At 46.2% G+C, this 20,325-nt stretch overlaps 2 protein-coding genes across 5 annotated transcripts in view; one reads left to right on the top strand and one right to left on the bottom strand.

Annotated features, from left to right (window-relative positions):
- Positions 1–6,634, top strand: part of ATP6V1E1 (ATPase H+ transporting V1 subunit E1) — a 39,463-nt gene extending 32,829 nt beyond the window's left edge. The window contains exons 7-9 of the mRNA XM_032349256.1: positions 1,519–1,613; positions 4,662–4,749; positions 6,038–6,634. Of these exons, the coding sequence (XP_032205147.1) occupies positions 1,519–1,613; positions 4,662–4,749; positions 6,038–6,100 (246 nt within the window). The 3' untranslated portion in view covers positions 6,101–6,634. The remainder of the gene's footprint in view (positions 1–1,518; positions 1,614–4,661; positions 4,750–6,037) is intronic.
- The window catches only part of SLC25A18 (solute carrier family 25 member 18), a 30,262-nt gene continuing 16,178 nt past the window's right edge, over positions 6,242–20,325 (bottom strand). The window contains exons 2-10 of one of the 4 annotated variants that reach the window (XM_032349254.1): positions 19,838–19,968; positions 18,472–18,627; positions 18,185–18,240; positions 16,927–17,017; positions 12,807–12,925; positions 10,384–10,549; positions 9,484–9,638; positions 8,818–8,893; positions 6,242–7,510 (exon numbers count right to left, since the gene is read on the bottom strand). In XM_032349254.1, the coding sequence (XP_032205145.1) occupies positions 7,384–7,510; positions 8,818–8,893; positions 9,484–9,638; positions 10,384–10,549; positions 12,807–12,925; positions 16,927–17,017; positions 18,185–18,240; positions 18,472–18,627; positions 19,838–19,857 (966 nt within the window). In that variant the 5' untranslated portion in view covers positions 19,858–19,968 and the 3' untranslated portion in view covers positions 6,242–7,383. Of the gene's footprint in view, positions 8,393–8,817; positions 8,894–9,483; positions 9,639–10,383; positions 10,550–12,806; positions 12,926–16,926; positions 17,018–18,184; positions 18,241–18,471; positions 18,628–19,837; positions 19,969–20,325 lie in introns of all 4 variants that reach the window. The other 3 variants (XM_032349253.1, XM_032349252.1, XM_032349251.1) reach the window with 3 other exon arrangements.

The raw sequence follows: 20,325 nt of genomic DNA, 5'->3' as shown, positions 1-20,325 counted from the left end.
GCTCCATGTTGGCTGTAGAGAATACTTAAATAAAAAACTTTAAAAAAATATGGAGCACCTGGGTGGCTCAGTGGGTTAAGCCTCTTCTTTTGGCTCAGGTCATGTTCTCAGGGTCCTGGGATCGAGCCCCACATCGGGCTCTCTGCTCAGCGGGGAGTCTGCTTCCCCCTCTCTCTCTGCCTGCCTCTCTGCCTACTTGTGATCTCTCTCTCTCTCTGTAAAACAAACAAACAAAAAATAACTTTAAAAAAATAATAATGAAATAAAATTCTTCCATGCAGCTTGCTTTCGGAGAAGGATTGGGTGCTTAGTCCCTTAGCAATTACATTTCTTACTATAAATTAATATACTTAGAATACATAATGTATTCGTACTCTTATATAATTTTTCTCCCAAGTAACTTGTCATCTAGGAAAGAAAACATGCCAGCTGGGAAATACAAATGCTCATTCCCTTCACCTTGCACTGGAAATTAATAAATTGTGATACTCGTTTATGAACCATTTCAGTAACCTGGATCCATGTGTGTGCTGATAGCCTCATTTATGAACTTGTGAAACAGAGAGCTAGACATACTTGAGGTTCCCCAAGGTGATGAGCATTCTGTGGAGGCGGGTCTGAGTTGCCAACTAAAGTTCCTTCAAGAAAATGTTATTTACATGTGTACTTATGCAGAGTATTATTTAGATAGGATTTTCCACTAATTATATCTTATCACACTGATTATAGTATAGCATTTTTTTTTTCTAGTGTGCTCATTTGTTTTTAAAATTGTAAACTGTATATAGTACAGAGTACAAACTTGACCATTTTAGGTGTAGAGTGGCATTAAGTAGATGCACATTGTGCAGTTGTGACCCCATCCCTCTCCAGAATATGTTCACTTTCCTGGACTGAAATTCTGTCCCCATTAAACACTAACTCCCCATTCCCTCGACCCCTGGCAGCCACCACCCTACCTCCTCTCCCTTTGAATTTGCCTGCACTGGGTACCTCGTACTGCTGGAATCCTACAACATCTGTCCTTCTGTGACCGGCTTCTTTCACCTCGCTTGATGTCTTCAAGGTTCCTCATGTGTAGGTGTAGCAGTGGTCCGAATTTCCTCCTTTTTAAGGCTGAATTGTATGCATATGAATTGTGTGCATATTTTTGCTTATCTGTTAGACACTTGGGTTGTTTCTACCTGCTTTTTGGCTGTTGTGAATGATGCTGCCGTGAACATGGTTGTCCTATTAGCCATTCAAGTCTCTGGTTTCACTTTTGGGCATATATCCAGAGGTAGAATTCTACCTGGATTGCTGGATCATATAGTAATTCAGTGTTTAATTTTTTTTGAGGAACTGCCATACCACTTCCGCAATAACTGTACCATTTTACATTTCCATCAACAATGCATCTATTCTTTTACTTGATAAATAGATAGGAATATGCCTTGCTTGTATAGTTGGCCAATTTTTTGTATACTTTCTCCATAGTTTTCTGCTAAAACCTTGCACCGTTTTGTTTTTTTTTTCCAGGCTGCAGTGCAGAAAGCGATTCCAATGTATAAAATTGCCGCCAAAAAAGATGTTGATGTCCAAATTGATCAGGAGGCCTACCTGCCTGAGGAAATGTAAGGAGTGTTCCTGCCCTTAACGTCTAAGCTGCTTTCACTGTGAAAATGGCCTTTGTGCTGGGTCTTGTTCAAAGTGTTCTCTGAGGCACCCTTTACCACAAGAGTAAAGGTGTGGCCATGTGCCACTTGTGAGTCTTGCTGTTTTTTTCTTTCAGTACTTTGTTGTTCTCTCTTATTGACTGACTAGACTTGCTCTAAAAATCTAAAAGGAACTAACTTCCTGTGGTCACTTAGTTTATTCTGCAGAGAGGAAGCACTAATTCTCTGCCCAGGACTGAAAGCTGGGTCCAGATCTCCGTGTTAGATGCTGAGGATGATAATTGCTACCTCTAAGTTTCTAAGAAATAAGACAGGTCGTCATGTAGGATAGTGACTGCTATATAGACAGATAGAACCCGATAGGTTCCTCAGGTACAGAATTGCAAATACCAATCGTACTTGTGCTGTGTGGCAATGACAGGACATTTCTTCAGCATCCCTGATAAGCTTGGTGCAGCTGGGCCAGGCTGTAGGAGCTCCTGATGAGGTCAGAGCCAATGTCCTTTCCTTGATTGTGCTTGTGGGTCTAATGCCACATAGGCACACATTGACTAACATTGCAGAAAGTCCTTGGGACATGCAAACCTAGTTGAAAAAGCACCAGACCTGGGTTTGAGTCCCAGGTTGGCCTTTTGTGAGCTATGTGATCTGGAGGCTGAATTCCATCATTAGTTAAATGGAAATGGTACTTTTTTGTTTCATGAAGTGAGGAAAAGAGAGGAGATTGTACATGTTAAAATGTTTTATAGGAGGCCGGGGTGGGTCAGTCTTTAAGCAGCTCCCATCGGCTCAGGTCATGGTTCCAGGGTCCTGGGATTGAGCCAGGCATCTTGCTCCCTGCTCAGCGGGAAGCCTGCTTCTCTCTCTCCCACTCCCCTTGCTTGTGTTCCCTCTCTCGCTGTGTCTCTCTGTCAAATAAATAAAATCTTAAAAAAAAATGCTTTGTAAACTGAGAAGTTACATAAGTTAGTGTAGAAAGCTTCAGTGTTAAATCTCACAGAACCTTGATTTCCGGGCCTCTAAATTGGGATAATAGCACCTGCCTCACAGAATTCTTGGAAGCTTAAATGAGGTCTTGTCTATACAGCATTTAAAATGGTGGCTGGTACCCGCAGTATACGTCTTTATTGAGCTGTCAGATAATCATTGTTGTGATGATCAGGCAGATGGGACAGAAAGCACTTAGTTCAGGGTCTGTCTGGTAACGAATGCGTTTCAGTCCTGAAATCTTTGGGGCCAGATGTTTTGAATCCCAGTGTTTAGAAAAGCAATAAAGAACATACACCACATGTGACATCATATCCCCAGCAAGGTCTGAGGCGTCATCCCCCACACACCCTGTGATCAAATATACTAATATTTCTAAATGGAAACACTCACACCGCAAGGGGTAAGTACCTAAAGATTTGCTAGTCATTTGCTGCCAGATGACTAGAGGTCATCTAGCTTTTGGAGACACACAAATTAGACTTTAGTTCTGCTAGCTTATTGAATTTCAGAATTGTAGAGAAGGAATGGTGGGCTGATTCCAGTGCTCATTTAAAGTAGAATTTTAAATATTGTTTTATTCAATTAACTCGTTTTATTCAGTCTAAACGTGTTTTCTTTGTCAAATAGCAAGGATACCGACCAAGACTCATAGGGTTACTGGGAAGATAGAAGTCATGGGCAGCCCTGGGCTTTACACTCAGTGAGTGCCTGGCCCTCAGGCAACATTCTCCCACAGTGGTGGTCTTTTCTGCCCTCACTCCCTCCATGAAAACAAAGAATTGTGGCACGAACAGTGGGGTCAGGATTTCAGCAGAGCCAACAACGTCCTTATGAAGGATATAGTCTGTTTAGAGAAATGGAAGACAGATGAAACAAAGAAATGCCAGGGGGAGGGAGTAGAGAGTAAGAAGATAGTATTAACTTCATTGTCCATTAAAGTTTTCCAAAGACAATTTGCCAAACCTTTTCCCAGTCTTTGTCACATAACCTGCTTATTTCAAGAAATATCTGGGGACACCTAGGTGGCATAGTCATTTGAACATCTGCCTTCCTCTCAGAAAGGAACCTGCTTCTCCATCTCCCCTGCTTGTGCTCTTTCTGTCAAATAAAATCTTAAAAAAAAAGAAAGAAAAGAAAAAGATTTTATTTACTCAGTTGCTAGAGAGAGAGTACAAACAGGGGGAGTGGCAGGCAGAGGGAGAAGCAGGCTCCCCACTGAGTAGGGAGCCTGATGTGGGGCTGGATCCCAGGACTCTAGGATCATGACCTGAGCCAAAGGCAGCGGGTTAACTGACTGAGCCACCCAGGACCCTAAATAAAATCTTTATTAAAAAAACAACGCCAAAGACAAAAAACAAAAAAAAACCTCCATGTCTAAAAAAAAAAAAAAAAGGAAGAAGAAGAAAAATATTTGACAAAAATCTAATGTATGAAAGAATTTCATTCCCCGGGGACTCCTTGTAATAGAATTTGACTTATCTGCCTTAAGCCTCTAAGTGCTAGAAACTTTGGAGAAAGGAACAACAGAAGTGAGGTTTGGCTAGAGGCAGGACTCCCTAAGAGCCAGTTCGGCACAAGATTACAGTGGTACCTTTCATCTGATACACAGTACAGTTAGAATATGGCCTTACCAGTACCCCTGGTAATTAGCAGGATTGGGTCTTAGGAAATATTCAGATGAGGATGCGATTGATTTGCAAGCTGAGACAAAATCCTTCCCCATTTCATTTTGTTGGGGAGGGCTGTTAGAATTAACTTAGGTGGCTAGAACATAGAATCAGATTGGCACATAGCAGTCACTTGGTAAATGACCATTATTATCCACCTCCATACCCTAAATCCTCAGAAGCTTTCTGAATTAATTTTAAGCTCTTTGCATATGTCTTTTGGCCCCTTATAGTATTTAGACACACTCCATGCAACAAAACACCTTTGTTCTCAGGAAAGCAAGTAAATGTACCATGTGTCTGTTTTCCTCAAATCTATAAAAATTGTTACTTCCTGTGTTCTTTGTAGAGCTGGTGGAGTTGAGATCTATAATGGGGATCGTAAAATAAAAGTTTCCAATACTCTAGAAAGCCGGCTGGATCTCATAGCCCAGCAGGTGAGTGTGGGAATACATCTTATTAGTTGGTCTGTTGTTACTTTGAAGTGATGCAGAGAACATATGTGCGTTCACTGGTATTTGGGGTTTTTCATTCTTTCTACATTTTGTGGCATTTTCTTGAGTGGGCAGTAGGCAGGCGACGTTTACTGAGGTGACACCATTTACATGAGAGTGGATTTGGGATTGAATGAGGGTTTTGTTTATTTAGGATTCTGATGTACACAATTTTACTGCTGCCTGGGGTCCTTTCTCCAGTAAGAATGGCAGGAACTAAAGTAAATGTTGTTTAAAGGACTTTGCCAGAGGGCTGCTGGCTCTTCAGGTGTTTCCGGGTTGGTACAGATAATCTCTAGGGAGCAAGAATTCAGGTGTCTCAGAACGCTGGGCCTCTTTTTTCAGTAGCGGTAGTCTGCTGCTGTGGCTGCTAGCTCATCTTAGGGGAGAGCGCTTTGACCTTGAGTATCATCTTCTGATAACTTAAACCCTAAAGCTGTATTCACCATTAGAATAGCTGCTATCCACACATGAATGAAGTAAAATTAAGTAAAATTAAAAACTGAGTCTCATGGTTGCACTGGGCAAAATTCAGACGCATAGTAGCCACACGTGGCTAGTGGTCTCTCTTTGGACAGCATAGCCTGTGAAGTTTGAGATTAAATCCTAAGGATTTTTCAGTTGCTATAATGAATGAGTGCCTCAGCACAAACTTGAATTATGTGTTTTCTGCCTGGCACATACTAGGCAGTCAGTGACTGTTCGCTGAAAGAAAGAAAGTAGATGATCCAGAATATTATGAGGTAATACTGTTAAGGGATCATCTCTTCCCCCTGCAGCACAGCTAACAGAAGCCTTAAACAATGATGCCTTTAGTTTTTTTTCTTTGTCCCTTAAGCAGTCAGTCAGTCATAACCACAAATTTGTGACCGGGTAAGTTTCCCACCAAGGGTTCTGAAGGAAAGGTACAGACTTGCTGCTTAGCTTTGTGGTCTCCTTCCCAGCCACGTAGGGGTCGCTGACCTGCCACTTGCAGTTAAGATGTGCCTCTCTGGGGCACCTGGGTGGCTCAGTGGGTTAAGTGTCTGACTCGTGATCTCAGGGTGGTGGGATTCAGCTGCGCAGTGGGGAGTTTGCTTGAGATTCTCTCTCCTCTCTCTGCCCCTCCCCCCACCCACATACACACACTCTCTCAAAACTAAGTAAAATCCTTAAAAAAAAAAAAAAAAAAGTGCTGTGCTTTCCAAATTTTCCAGTTGACAGCACCACTAAAGATCTTCTTTCTTCACAGATGATGCCAGAAGTACGGGGCGCCTTATTTGGTGCAAATGCCAACAGGAAGTTTTTGGACTAAACCTTCGGGCAAGGTGGAGTTCATGCACTGCTTTCCTGTCATGTGGAAGTTTCTGATATTTGAAGAAACAAGATATCTGTGTGGCTTCCTCTTCACTCTTCTAATATTATGTATTTATCAGTGGATCCTCTCTGTAGCTAATGCCCTTGGCCTAATTGTTAATATGAGAGAAAGTTTCACTTACTATGATCAGGAAACCTCCTCCTTAGCTTATCTAAAAGCATGACTTATATTTGCTTTTGTAGCATGAAGGTGAGGGTATCAGATGGTGGTTACTGGAGCTTCACCGGGTCTCTGCTCTTCTCTCGTCTTCTGCTATCAGTTCTCGAGCCTAGAGGGTGAAGTGTGTGGTGTTCTTTGACATTCAGTCTCTGCTCTTTAAGCTGCAGATGCGTGGGGAGCATGCATTCCTACCTGCAATAGTAGCTTCACTGTAAACCTGTTTGGGCCTAGAAGTGCTCCTCATCTGTAAATGTGATTTAAAATCTAAGCCGTGAGTAGGTCTTATTTATTAAAACAAAATATTTACATGGATTTCATTGTGACTCATTATGCAAGGTGCTACAAGTTTTATGATTTGTGGGGAAAAGTTCTTCCCAAAGTATCTGGAAAGGAAGCATTCTCCTAATCCCTATAGTCGCTGGTTGATAGCTGTCACTACTTGAAACCATTAACCCTCTCTGTCCTCTGGCACTTCCTGCTCATTTTTACCAGGCTCTTATCCAGAAGCGTTCCTTCCAGCCATTTAAAATCTTTCAGACGTACCACACACACAGGTGTTCACTATTACCTGTCCTCTGGAGGGTTTGACAGCTTTATTGAGGAAATCGTTTTATTAGCTTTGGCAGAGTCGGAAAAGCATCTGTGGGCTTACTGGGGGAGAAGGGTTACTCTGTGTCAGTCTTAAATTCTTTCACAAAGGTCCTTTTCTTTCTCTCCTCCTCTGGTTTCCCCCAGTGACCACTAAGAACTGCCCGGGGCCTTGCAATGGGGTAAAGGTGGGGGTCTAACTGGGCTCTGTCTTTGCAGTCCGCACTCACACATAGTCCTCCCAGTAGAGAACTCGGCTACTGAGCCTGATCGTTTTTCATTAATGTCAGTGACTTTTGAGATGAGGTGGGGACTAATGTAAGTGCCAACTCCTGGCACAACTCCTGCCAACTCCTGGCATTGTTTACTGAGGACCTGAAGCCCCCCTGTTACTGGCATCTCTGCAGCAGCCCTCTGGGGAAAGAAGGCACATGGGGACTGTCACAGCGAACCCGTTCCGCAAGGCGATGCAGTTATGCAGTGATGGAATCAAGACCGAAAACCCAGTGTGACGCAGCTGCTATCCCCCAGCCTCCGAAGCAGTCATCTGAAGAGCCCGTGGAGGGACTGCTGTAGTACTCACTGGGATGTAGCCCGCTTCTGAAATGGACAGGGACAATAGAGGGCAAGCCGTTCACTGCAGCCCGTCTGCTTCTCCCACTACTGACAAGTTGAGATCTGAATCCATTTTATTTAAAACCATGTTCCATGGACAGGGTGGGAGAGCTGTGCCCTAGAGGGAGGACCTGCCAGGGTGGGGGTGAGGGTGGGGCAGCTGCCCTGCCTTGGCCCCTGTGGCTTGGTTAGTCAGCCTAATCCTGCAGCCATCACGATTTGAAAAGATCTGCTTGGTTTCCAACTCTGTGCTGACTTTGAGGGCTTTCATGGTCCCATTGAACTTCTGATCCTCCCCTTGCCCAAAATCAGTGCTAGAACTAACCATAAGTTATTTAATTCAGAATTAACTCTAAATCCTCAAACTCACTCAAGTGTATGGAGTTTGAGTGTGAATTAGAAAAGGAAAATGTAGAAAGGACCCTCCTATCTTTATTATGTGTTAAGGGTCTGCAGTTAATCCAACCCACACGAGTCCTGTTTCTCTTGTTGAAAAGTAGGTGGTTAGGGGCTGCTGGAGCTCGCTGGTAGTTGTAGCCCCAAAGAAAACGCGGCAGATGTGAAGGGAGAAAGGGACTGTACCCAGCTTGCTTATTAGAATAAGAGTGTTTCTTCAGAGATTGAGGTAGCACTACAAGTTAGAGGACAAAATACAACCTGGATGGGCCATCTTGCTCATCCTCATCTAGCTGAAGTCTAGCAGGGCACTTGGGCTCCAGCTATCTCTACTCGAAACACTTTAAGATCCGTTCCCCAATACCAATGAAGTAGACCCCTTGGGCAATCCCAAAGAGAGGGGCTATGACAAGGGCCCGGCAGCCTGCTCCCTTCATGAGGGCAGATGGTCCCTCCTGAATCCAGAGTTTCCTGCAGAGAGAGAAGAGCCCCATGAGCTGATGGGCAGGTGTGCACTGCGAATGGTCCCCCTCTGATGTTTGTACATCTCCTGGAGAGTAGGTGTCATTTTCCACAGCGGGTTCCCCTGGGTGTAGCAGCCTGGTCCCAGCCACCATGTGAGCACAGTTCGGTTACAAAGCAGCTGGGTCCGGGCCATGGGAAATCAGCTCAGTCTGACTAGACTCTGGGAGAAATGTAGTACAAAGGAGAAAGCTCCCAGTACATTCTATTTTGTTGAGAGGTGAAGGGAAGGAACACGTATCAAAGCCAGAGCTCAGCCTAGTCCAGTGATGAAATTGTCCTCTAGGTGAGGTGTAGGTAGACTGCAAGGCGGGTGTGTGTGTGGGGGGGGAACATTCCCAGCCCCAGCCTCTGCAGGGCTGCAGGCTTCTCACCTGGCGCAGTCAGTGATCCCGCTGTAGCTGTCCTCGCCCAGGCCTTTTCTGAGGGTTTGGATTCGCGTTTTCAAAACTAAAAGTGAAAATAAGTAGTGAACATTTGGCTCTTGGCCCCCTCCTGCCAACATGAAGCGGTTTCCCATTTATAAGTGAGCCAGCATACACAATACTGAATCCTACGGCCAGTACTGCCATTCTGTTACCTGTAGTAGAAGATCCTCTGCTCTTTGGGCCTCATGAAATAAAATAATTAGAATGACACGATCCTTCAGGTTACTCATACTATAGAAAGGTCCACCTGTGTGGTAGAGCAGCCGGGAGTAGCCCTGAAGATAGGAGAAGTGTGTTCTGACACCGTTAAACTCCTGTCTTTAGCCTCCGCTTTGAAAACTCGACTGGGGGATGAAAAGCTGATGAAATCAGCACCTAGAGGATGAGTGCATTTGTCAGGGATAAGAAGGGAGTGAAGGTCTCCTTGGCTCCACTTTATCTCGGGAGACCCTTGCTGAGTTTCTGCTGGCGGCCATAGGTTGTGATCCAAGAGTTCTCAGGTTGAAGCTGTTTATATACGAAAAGTAGCTGACTACTTATCCTCTAGACGAATGTGCGGCTAACTTGTAAAGTGGGGCAGCCCTTGAAGACCCCCATCTCCAACACACTTACCGTCCAGAGGTGTTACTGTGACGGCGGCTACAGAACCTGCAACACAGCCTGACACGAAGGAATGCGCAAAGGAAGCCTTCCCCGTGCTCTCGTTGAACCCGAGGTTGTTAAGGTTGGCGAACAGTGGAAAGTAGATGATGGAGAAGGGGATGTCTCTGCCGGAGAGCAAGAGCAGTGAGCTGCCTGCTGCTCAGGCAGAAGCCTTTCCCTAAGCCCAGGGCCTGGCCGACGGTCAGAAACCAGCCCGCAGTTACCTCTTCCTTCCCTGACCGCCGTGATGATGTGGAGCGATGGCGGGTGGAAGGGGAACGAAGGGTCACCCTGCCTGCCCCACCCTCCCAGCACCTGCAGGGCTCCGCGAGGACCGGGCCGCAGATGCAGGGACCGGGAGCACGCTCTGGGAGAATGCGTGGACAGGCTGAGGTAAGCGTGAGCTGAGAGAGTGGTTGGTGAGGAGCTCTGTAAGCTACGTGTTAAGGGGGTGGGGTGGGCAAGAAGGTGAAGTTCATATATCTGTTGCCCAGTGGTAGAAAACTAGCCCTTTTCCTGGCACACTTCTGATCAACTCTAAGGATTTTGGTCAACCAGCAAGGTAAAATGAGGGGTCTCCGTCCATTTACTTATTAACGATCCGAAGTCCTTTGTCCATAGGACATTCTTAGGTGCCTGTGGGCCACAGAACATCTCATACTCATGCGGTCTGGTTACTGGAGAAGGGGCCTCAAACTGAGAACTGAGCAGAATTCCAAATAGGAAGCCTGGAGGTAGTTTGCTCTCTGGGCTTTGAATTTCCAAGAAGAATGCAGCAACAGATTGGGGCTGCGGTCCCACTGGCCTTCCGTGCCCTCTCCCTCCTCCCTGGGTCCCTTCTGGGTCCCAAGTTCAGGAAGAAAGCCTCACCTGAGGAGAGTGGCACCCAGACCCTTGTAGAGACCAGCCAGGCCCTGGGTGCGGAGTAGCTCCCAGGCGATAAGGGTGGCGGACGGGCGCTTGTGGGTGGAAGCCGAACCCGTACTGTAGGATCTGGAGGAGGAAGGTGCTGAGGCCGAGCCCTGACGATGAGCTGCTGAAAGGGAGAGGACAGACCCCATCACAAGCCAGGCCCCAGCAGGGAGTGTGCCTCCTGCCTCCTCACCCTGGGACAGCTCAGAGGTGAGGCTCACTTCCCTACTGGAGTTTTGAGGATAGTCCGAATTTTATTTTAAGATTTTATTTTTAATGAAAATATCTACATCTAACGTGAGGCTCGAGCTCATGACCCCGAGGTCGAGAGTCACACACTCCACCACCAAGACAGTCAAGTGCCCTGGATTACCTTCATTTTAGAACATTCATTTTTTGGCTCCAAGGAAATCTTTCTAAGATCGGTGTCATCTCATGTGTCGTCCTTGCTGCACAGGGCACTTCCCAAGAGCCAGGGCCCGCCCAGCCTTCTCCGTAGGGAATTAGAGCAGCACCTGCTCCAGCCCCAATTCTTTATCCTCCTGCCAAAGCTGTGCTTTAGATCTGGCTTCCATTTCTAAACCATCTCTGAGCCTATTTACATAGTATCATCCTGCTGGCGCTTTGGGACCTAAGAGTCCCACTTCCTTCTGCCTCATGTATAAAGCAGCAAATTCTTTTTGTCCAAAATCTATCTCCCTCAGGCCTCCAGAGGTGCCTCCCACCTCGAGTACTCCAAGATCAGGTGAACACGGCCTGTACACCCTTCGCCATTTTATAAAATTTGATTCTTCGTTTTAGTTGAATAATTCAGAGCCCATAACTGGATGAGCTCAACATCTAAGAAATAGAAGGGAAATGGTTTTCTCCTGAGCATTGCAAGTACAGCATTTCAGCCGTGGGTGAGTCCCACCCGTGACCACAAGGATTCAATGCGCTGAAATTGTGTGACCGTTTGTTTTCTTAATTCTACCGTTGGAGCAGCTTTGTCTAGACTCTGCGCCCTTGCTCCAAGGAATCGGTTTCCGGCCCTAGTTTCATCTAACAGCCAGCAGGTGACACCTCACACTGAGGCACCACTCTCAGCTCCCGGGGCAGGGAGCCGGGTGCAGGCTCAGACAAGGAGCCTGAAGGAGGAGGTTCATTGGTGAGCCTGATGTTCCGTGTTGTCCGTTCACTCCTAGCCTGTCCTTCCCTTCTCTTGAAGTGGTTTGGGAAACTGACACTCTCATCCAAGTTGAAAACTGAGAGTTTCAGAGCTTTTACTCTTTGTAGATCAAAACATGGGCTTTCCAGCACCCAAACTTTATTCTTGCTGCAGTTTCATGAGCTTCAGGCTAGTCTGCTCCAACCTAGAAAGCTGGTTGGATCCAGCACAGCATGTGTGCACAGTGGGTTTGAGGAGGGGAAGGGCACCCACATTTATTGAGGGCCTTACCAGGTGCTAGGCTGTGCAGCTCACATGCCCCCTTCTTTAATCCAGGCACGGGGGTTCACCCCGAGGAGAAGCCCTCCATCCTGCCCCACTGTGCTTGGCCTTTCCTCCGCTGGACAGCGAACCCTGGTTCTTAATCTATGCTATGGTACTTACTTACACCACTTGGTATTTTTGAGGGGACCAGGATCTTGGAAAGGGAGAAAATTCACTTCCAAGAAAATGAAAGAATAGGAATGGTTCTCTTGTTCCTTCTGATGCCTTCCCACCAAAGAGCAGCTTCTATAGCATAATATAATAGAGCAAAACATGAGGACTGCTGACTGAAGTGTTTGTGATCAGGTTGTTGATCCTTCTTAAAATCTTTAGGAAGTCAAGCCTAAAGGTCATGGTGATCTGATAAGAGGTATTATGTTACCTTCTGAACCAAGTTTCTCAGTTCTAGTGTTTGTTTTAGAATTAGAAGTGTTGAGGGGCGCCTGGGTGGCTTAGTGGGTTAAGCATCTGCCTTCTGCTCAGGTCATGATCTCAGGGTCCTGGGATCGAGTCCCGCATTGGGCTCTCTGCTCAGCAGGGAGCCTGCTTTCCCCTCTCTCTGCCTCTCTGCCTACTTGTGGTCTCTGTCAGATAAATAAATAAAATCCTTAGAATTAGAAGTGTTGAAATCTAGAATGGTAGCCATTAACTAAAGACTTCTAGGGGCACCTGGGCAGGTCAGTTAGTAGAGCACGCAACTCTTGATGATCTCAGTGTTATGAGTTTGAGCTCCACGTTAGTTAAAAAAATTTTTAAATCTTAAAAAAAAAAAAAAAAAAAAAAAAAAGACTTCTACTGACCTGGAAAGCTGATTGAATCACACAGTCTAGCCAGTGAGTGCAGAATGTGGGGAAATCTATTCTGATCACAGCCCTTTGCTAATCCCACGTGGAATCGGGATAGGCCTCACCCAAGCGCCCGGCATCCTGTAGCTGAATCTTGAGCATTTCCATGGGACAGGTAACCACCACCTGGCATATTCCAGCTCCGCATCCAGCTAGCATCTCCATCTTCAGATTCCGCTGCATCCTGTGGGACCATGAGTCAGGCTCCTTCAGTGACAGGCCAGCCCGGCCACCCATCCTGGCCCATCTGCCCGAGACCCTCGGTAGATGAGATTTTCTGTGCGTGGTACTCAGCCTTGTTCTGATCAGCTGCCACTCACCCAGCTGGGTAAATCATCACCTGGCCCTTGAAGACAGTCTCCTTAAAACATGAAACTAAATTTAAAACGGGCTGCCAGGGAGGTAGCACCTGCACAGAGGTTGAAATGAGTGCACTGAAACTACCCATTGCATGGATGTGATTGTCCCCAGTCCCTGAAACAATATCACCAGGGTAGTGGTGATAGTACTAGAAAGTACTAGATAGTACTAGAAAGTGTTTAGGGGTTCATTTTTTAAAAAAATTTTTTTTAAAAAGATTTTATTTATTTATTTGACAGACAGAGATCACAAGTAGGCAGAGAGGCAGGCAGAGAGAGAGGAGGAAGCAGGCTCCCTGCTGAGCAGAGAGCCCGATGTGGGGCTCTATCCCAGGACCCCGGGATCATGACCTGAGCCAAAGGCAGAGGCTTTAACCCACTGAGCCACTCAGGTGCCCCTGGGGGTTCATTTTTAAAGATTTTTAAAACATTTTTTAAAAAATGTATTCATTTGACGGACAGAGATCACAAGCAGGCTGAGAGGCAGGCAGAGAGAGAGAGAGGAGGAAGCAGGCTCCCAGCTGAGCAGAGAACCCGACGCAGGGCTCGATCCCAAGACCCCAGGACCATGACCTGAGCTGAGGGCAGAGACTTTAACCCACTGAGCCACCCAAGCCCCGGGGGTTCATTTTTAAAAATTCATCAGCATAATAACAGACACATAGATCAATGGAACGGAACTGAAAACCAGGGGCGCCTGGGTGGCTTAGTGGGTTTAAAGCCTCTTCCTTCGGCTCAGGTCATGATCCCAGGGTTCTGGGAACGAGCCCTGCATCAGGCTCTCTGTTCGTCAGGGAGCCTGCTTCCTCCTCTCTCTTTGCCTGCTTCTCTGCCTACTTGTGATCTCCGTCTGTCAAATGAATAAATTAAATTAAAAAAAGAACTGAAAACCCAGAAATACAGTCTTGCATATCCAGTGGCCAAGGGAGCCAAGACTACTCCGGTGAGAAATGACATTCTCAATAGATTGTGTTGACAAAAGTCAGATACTCTCACGTAAAAGAATGAAACTGGACCTCTCTCTTACACCACTCACCAAAATTAACTCAAAATGAATTAAAGGCTTAATGTAAGACCTGAAATCATAAAACTCCTAGAAGAAAACACAGGGGAAAGCTCATTAATGTGGGTCACCTAAAGCACAAGAACATGAACAAAAACAGACTAGCGCAGCCACTTCGACCCTTGGAAGCTCACGCAGAGTGAAGGAAACCATCAACAAAATGAAAAGACAGCCTATGGAATGGGAAAAAAATACTTGTACATCACATATCGGACAGGGGGATAATACCCAAATATATAAAGAACTCATGCAACTCGATAATAAAAAAATAAAAATAAATAATCGTTAAAAAAATAGAAAAATATTCAAATGTTCAACAGGTATATAAAAAGATGCTCAACATCACCAATGGTCAGGGAAATGCACATCAAAACCACAATGAGGTATCACCTCACACCTGTTAGAATAGCTAACATCAAAAAGACATATGATAAGGGGCACCTGGGTAGCGCAGTTTTTGAAGTACCTGATTCTTGATTTTGGCTCAGTTCATGATCTCAAGGTCACTTGGGAGTCTGCTGAAGAGTATCTCTTTCCCTCTCTGTCTCTCCCCTACACACTGCTGTGTCTCTCTCTCTCAAATAAACAAACACATCTTTAAAAAAAAAGGGGGGGGGGCGCCTGGGTGCCTGTGTGATCTTTCGCTTTCACTCTCTCAAATAAAATCTTAAAAAAAATAAATGTCTGGTAGAATTCCCCTGGGAAGCCATCTGGCCCAGGAATTTTTTTTTTTAAAAGGTTTTTATTCATTTGAGAGAGAGAGTGTGCACAAGCCAGGGGAAAGGGCAGAGGGAAGCATGGATGCCCAGCAGGAAGCATGATGACTTGGGGCTCAATCCCAGAACCTGGGAGTCATGACCTGAGCTGGAGGCAGACACTTAGCTGAAACACCCAGGTACCCTGGGAGGGCCAGGACTGACTGACTGATTTAATTGGTTAATTAATTTTAAGATTTTATTTATTCATTTGAGAGGGAGACAGAGACAGAGATAGAAAGCCCAAGCAGTGGAAGAGGCAGAGGGAGAGGGAAAAGCAGACTCTCTGCTGAGCAGGGAGGGAGCCCGATGCAGGGCTCGATCCCAGGATCTGGAGATCATGACCCGAGGGAAAGGCAGATGCTTAACCATCTGAGCCACCCAGGCGCCCCGCTGCCTTTTTTTAAAATACCGGACCAGGGCTTAAAAAAAAAAAAAAAAAAAGATAACTGCTGGCAAGGATATGGCATAGGGGAAGCCTGTGCACTGTCAGTGGGAATGCAAGCTGGTAGAGCCACTATGGGAAACAGTATGGTGGTTCCTCAAAAAATTACAAACAGAATCGCTCAGTGATTCCATTTCTGGGTATACATCTGGCAGGTAGATGTATCACTATGAATCACTGCATTGGCGAGCTAGCAGCACTCCCACGTCCGCTGCACTACCGTTCACAACAGCCAAGATTCGGAAAAAACCTGTGTGTTTGTGGACAGATGGATACAGAAAATGCAGTGTATATACAATACAGTATTACTGTATTACTATATTGTATTGTATATACTCTATTGTATATACAATTACTGTATATACAATACAGTATTAAAAGGCAAAGCTGCCATTTGAGACATGGATGGACTTCAAGGACATTATGCTAAATGAAATAAGTCAGACACAGAAAAACAAATACTGAGTGGTCTCTCTGATGTGTGGAATCTAAAAAAAAGTTGGTTGAGCCTCTGACTTTGGTTCGGGTCATGTCTTCAGGGTCCTGGGATCAAGCCCCACATTGGGCTCCCCATTCAGCAGGGAGGCTGCTTGTCCTCCCTCTGTCCCTCTCCCCACTTGTTCTCTCTCTCTCTTTCAAATAAATAAATACATTTTTTAAAATTCAAACTCAGAAAAAAAAGAGATCCGATTTGTGGCTATCAGAGGACAGGAAGGTGAAGGCGCGCCATAGGCACAAACTTCCAGTTACGAGCTAAGAAGTACAGGGATGTGACGCAGCAAGACGACCTGTAGTTAACCAGCCCTATGGTGTGCTTGACAGTGGCTAAGGGACACATCCTAAAAGTTCTCATCTTAAGGGAAAAAACCAACTTTTTTGGGTAACTATAGGAAGTAATGGATGGTAAAACCAAACTTACTGTAGTCAACATTTCACAGTATATGTCTATCAAAGCATTATACGGTGTATTTAATGTATACACATTATAATGTAGTGTATGATTATACAGTGTATGGGGTGCAAACTTACAGAGTTGTACTGCAGTTATAGCTCAATAAAAAAGGAAAAAATGTTCATCAACTAGCTGATGAATATATGTATAGTCTATAATGGTCTATCATCTAGAACTTTCGAATTACACTAGTTCATTTTCTCCTTTCACTTTCCTTTTTTTTTTTTTTTAAGATTTTATTTATTTACTTGACAGAGAGAGAGAGAGAGAGAGAGAGAGAGAGAGAAAGAGAACGCACACAGGGGGAACAGCAGGCAGAAGCAGAGGAATTATGGAGCAGGGAGTCCAATGTGGGGCTTGATCCCAGGACCCTGGGATCATGACCTGAGCTGAAGGCAGACACTTCAGCTAACTGAACTGAGTGAACCACCCAGGCAAGCCCTCCTTTAATTTTCCCACTTGCCAAAACATACACTAAATTTCCGCCATTTGTGTGCACGTACTCGCATCAAGCAAACAGATAACTGATATGTGCCTTTCCGTTACCGTCCCCCCAAACTATAAACATGCAGTGAAGGATTTCCACCCCACAGCCCCCAACCTGGCCATACCCATCCTCCATTAGCAGCTGCCGGAAGAAGTCATTGGCAGCCAGCTTGATGGCCTTCTCTGGAGTGACCAAGGTTAAGTTCACTGCAGCTCCTGGAAGTAAAAATAAGGACAAGCTAAGGCCATCTCCAAGGGAAGACTTCTTGGGGTGCCTGGCTGGCGCAGTCAGTGGAGCATGTGATGCTTGGTCTCAGGGTTGTGAGTTCGAGACCCATGTTGGGTGTAGAGATTACTTAAAAATAAATTACTTAAAAAAAAAAAAAGTCATAATCCTCTGAGTCTGTCGCTCATATAGACAACCTACATCACACCTAGCCAGGCAGGTTTCTGGGAACAATTGGGGTTTTGTTGGGGAGGATGTTGAAGAGGGCTCCTCTATTTTATAGACACATGAAAATTTTTTTCATCTCCTGACTTTGACCCTCTTCCCTCCACATTTCCCTTTTGGATACATGTGTTTCCTTTATGGGCTCATCTGTGCAGTTATTAGGAAGTTGTTTTCATCCTTGAGAGTGCTGCCCATTTCGATGATAAATGAACAGCTCCCCAAATCAAGCCCCAGTAATAAGGTTCTAGGGAACAGGGGTCACTTTCCATAAAGTGTGCTTTACTAGCCCAGTCCCACTGGCAGTTTTGTTGAGTCACATCAGTTTTTATTTTATTTCTTAGGGGTACTACAATATCAGCGCCTTCTTAACACCAAATCTGCATCCATTTTCCAAGCCCTAATCATGGTGATGCGGCCCTAGGTAGGGTCGCTGCAGCGGACAGGGACAGCAAGGGCTTTTATCAGGGAAAAGGTACCCAGTAACACCCTATTAGGAACTCAAAATCCTTTCCATCTCTTCCCCATCAGCCTTTTCCCCTTCTGCTTTCAGTAGCTGATGCCCTGACAGCCCTGAATGGAGGCGGAGGGGTCGGGGAGACCACTTGCTTCCAGCATCACACAGTGAGACAGCAGTGGTGCCTGGACAGAAACCGGGGCTCCTAGGCTCCTCAGTGTGCTCACTGGTACCCCCCTACCCCCGCCCCAAACCTTACCATAACTGCCTCTGTCTCCACCAAGGAACATTTGTGAAAAGCAAATGTGGCTTAGGATCACCTGGTAGCCCAGGCCACCCCTACCCCCACCCTGCCACCCTCCAGAGCTCGCTGGGCAGAAATGTTCTCTAAAGCCACAGGGTCTGGGGCCCTGGGCTGTGCACTCTGTTCTCATTTGGCCCAAGCCAGGCCTCCCCCAGGGGTGCATGATAAGCCCACCTCGGTACATCCCCAAGAAGCCGTCAGCCCTGGCAGTTTTCATCAGGCAGTCTATCCTAGAAGCAGAAGCCAGAAAAGGAAGTCAGTGGGGAGCTAGAAGCTGCTCTGTCAGCCCCCTTCCCCTAATAAGGTGCCCTAATCCGGCTGGGCATACCCCCACTCCACTCCACTCCACCCCACAATGCACGGAACTCCCTAAATAAAGAGACTGGAAGGAATGAGTCCCCATATCACTCCCCAGAAGGCCCCCTTTCCCTACTCACTCCATTCCCCTCACCAATACCTACATTCCTTTGTAGATGTCTTTTCCATGCTGGTTCTGCAGCCGAGTCTTGGCCAAGTCGATGGGGAACACACATGTGACCCCAACAAGCCCTGCCACACCTCCATTGATGAGTTTTGCTGTGACACTAGGCCGTGAGGAGGAGGGAGACACAGAACTACTGGAGGAGGCAGAGAGACACAGGAGCTCAGAGGGTGGCACACAACCAGAACAGGTGGGGGTGGGGGACAAGAAGGGGAGGACGGGAGACAGCAGCTCCTCTGGGATCCTCAGCTCCACACCAGAGACCCTTCTCAGCCTCCCACCCAACAGCAGCACCTCTCACAGCCAACCTGGGGCTCCCCCCCGGCCCAGGTCCAGTTACAGAGACAGGTGAGGGCCCAGGGGCCAGGAGGTCTGGCCGCCCCCTCCAGGGGCACTCACCAGGGCTGAGGCATCTTGTCCTAACTCCACCCAGGGAAATGCTCCTCTAACTAGGATGCTGCAAAGGCTTTTGGGAAGGAGGCCCAGAGTGCCAACTCTGCCCCCTAGGGCCCCACCAGGGTACAGGAAGTCCTCAGCTCCTCTCAGAGCCAGCTCTCAGAGCTTCCACCAAGAGTCTGTTTTCCTTCTGGTCCCCACCTTTAGAGCCACATGTGGAGAAGTTTTCCAACAGACTGCAATTTTATTTCAGGCTTAACAGTCAGTCAGGACAGCATTTGAATCCTCGCTATGCTGTTTACTTAAATAAGTTACCTCTCTTCTCTGATTCTTTGTTTTTCCCTCTGTAAAACTGGCCTCAAGGGATTTTGTGAGGATTAAGTAAATTAATGCACCTGGTAAATGACAGCTATTATTTATAATAAGAGAAAACACGTTTTTGACAATGAGGGCTTCTAGTCAGCACAAGATCACCAGGGCTGAAGTATTGAGACTATATGATTCTAGTCAAAAGTCAAGTCACACTTTACATAACGTGAGCCCCTCATCCTGGAATTTTGTAAGACTGAAGATTGAAAATAAAGCTTCCTCAGTCTCCTTGAAACCTAGTAATATTTTCTTATTTTTCAGGCCGGGGGTGGACTGTGAGCAAAATGTTTGCAGGTAGATTATCTGGAAGCAGTAAGAAAAGATAACAGATTCTCTCACACCTGAACCCTGATAAGCAAACAAAAAACTTTGTGAAAACAAATAGAATTGTGACTGAAATTTTACAATCTGAGAAGATGCAGTTCAAACAATTACAAATTTTACATACATATTTTGTATACTGTGGGAAAATGAGTCTCACTTGTTCCTCCCCTGGACTCAGGCATTGGGAAGAGAAGCTGAATGATGTGTTGTTACCACAGAAACCCAGCCCAGAGAGTCGGCTGGCTTGTCCAGTTTACCTCAAATCCTTTGTGGACATTCTGCTGGGGGCCAAGGACTGCTGGTAGGTCCCGGGACACAGGCAGTCGGCTCCTCACGGGAGATGGCTGGCTGAAGCAGATGTGGGGTCTGTACCCTTGATTCTGGCCCACCGCAGCAGAATGGATAGAACACACGTGTCAGTGGAGACCGGCCTGCGCCACCTTCCTGGCAAGCCTCGGTGGGCTGGCTTCCTCTTCTACAAGGTGGTCAGAACAACATTCGCCTCACGTATATATGTCCCACATAAGTGCTGGGATAGAACGTTATTGATATACTGATGCTGCCAACTTGCTCTGTTCCTTTTCCTTCCCAGACCTTTTAGACTTTGGGGATCGAGATCAGAAGAAAGGTGATGAGAGAGAAGGGCAGCCAGCCCAAACTAAGGGAGAGGAGTTCTGGGGCCTCCAAAAGAAGCCTGTGGGAGTGGTGGTGAGGGAAGGATTTTTTAAAAATTAAATTTAAAATT

Source organism: Mustela erminea, chromosome 6 (assembly GCF_009829155.1).
Source record: "Mustela erminea isolate mMusErm1 chromosome 6, mMusErm1.Pri, whole genome shotgun sequence".
NCBI classification, from domain to species: domain Eukaryota; kingdom Metazoa; phylum Chordata; class Mammalia; order Carnivora; family Mustelidae; genus Mustela; species Mustela erminea.
This window is presented reverse-complemented; position numbering and strand designations above follow the sequence as displayed.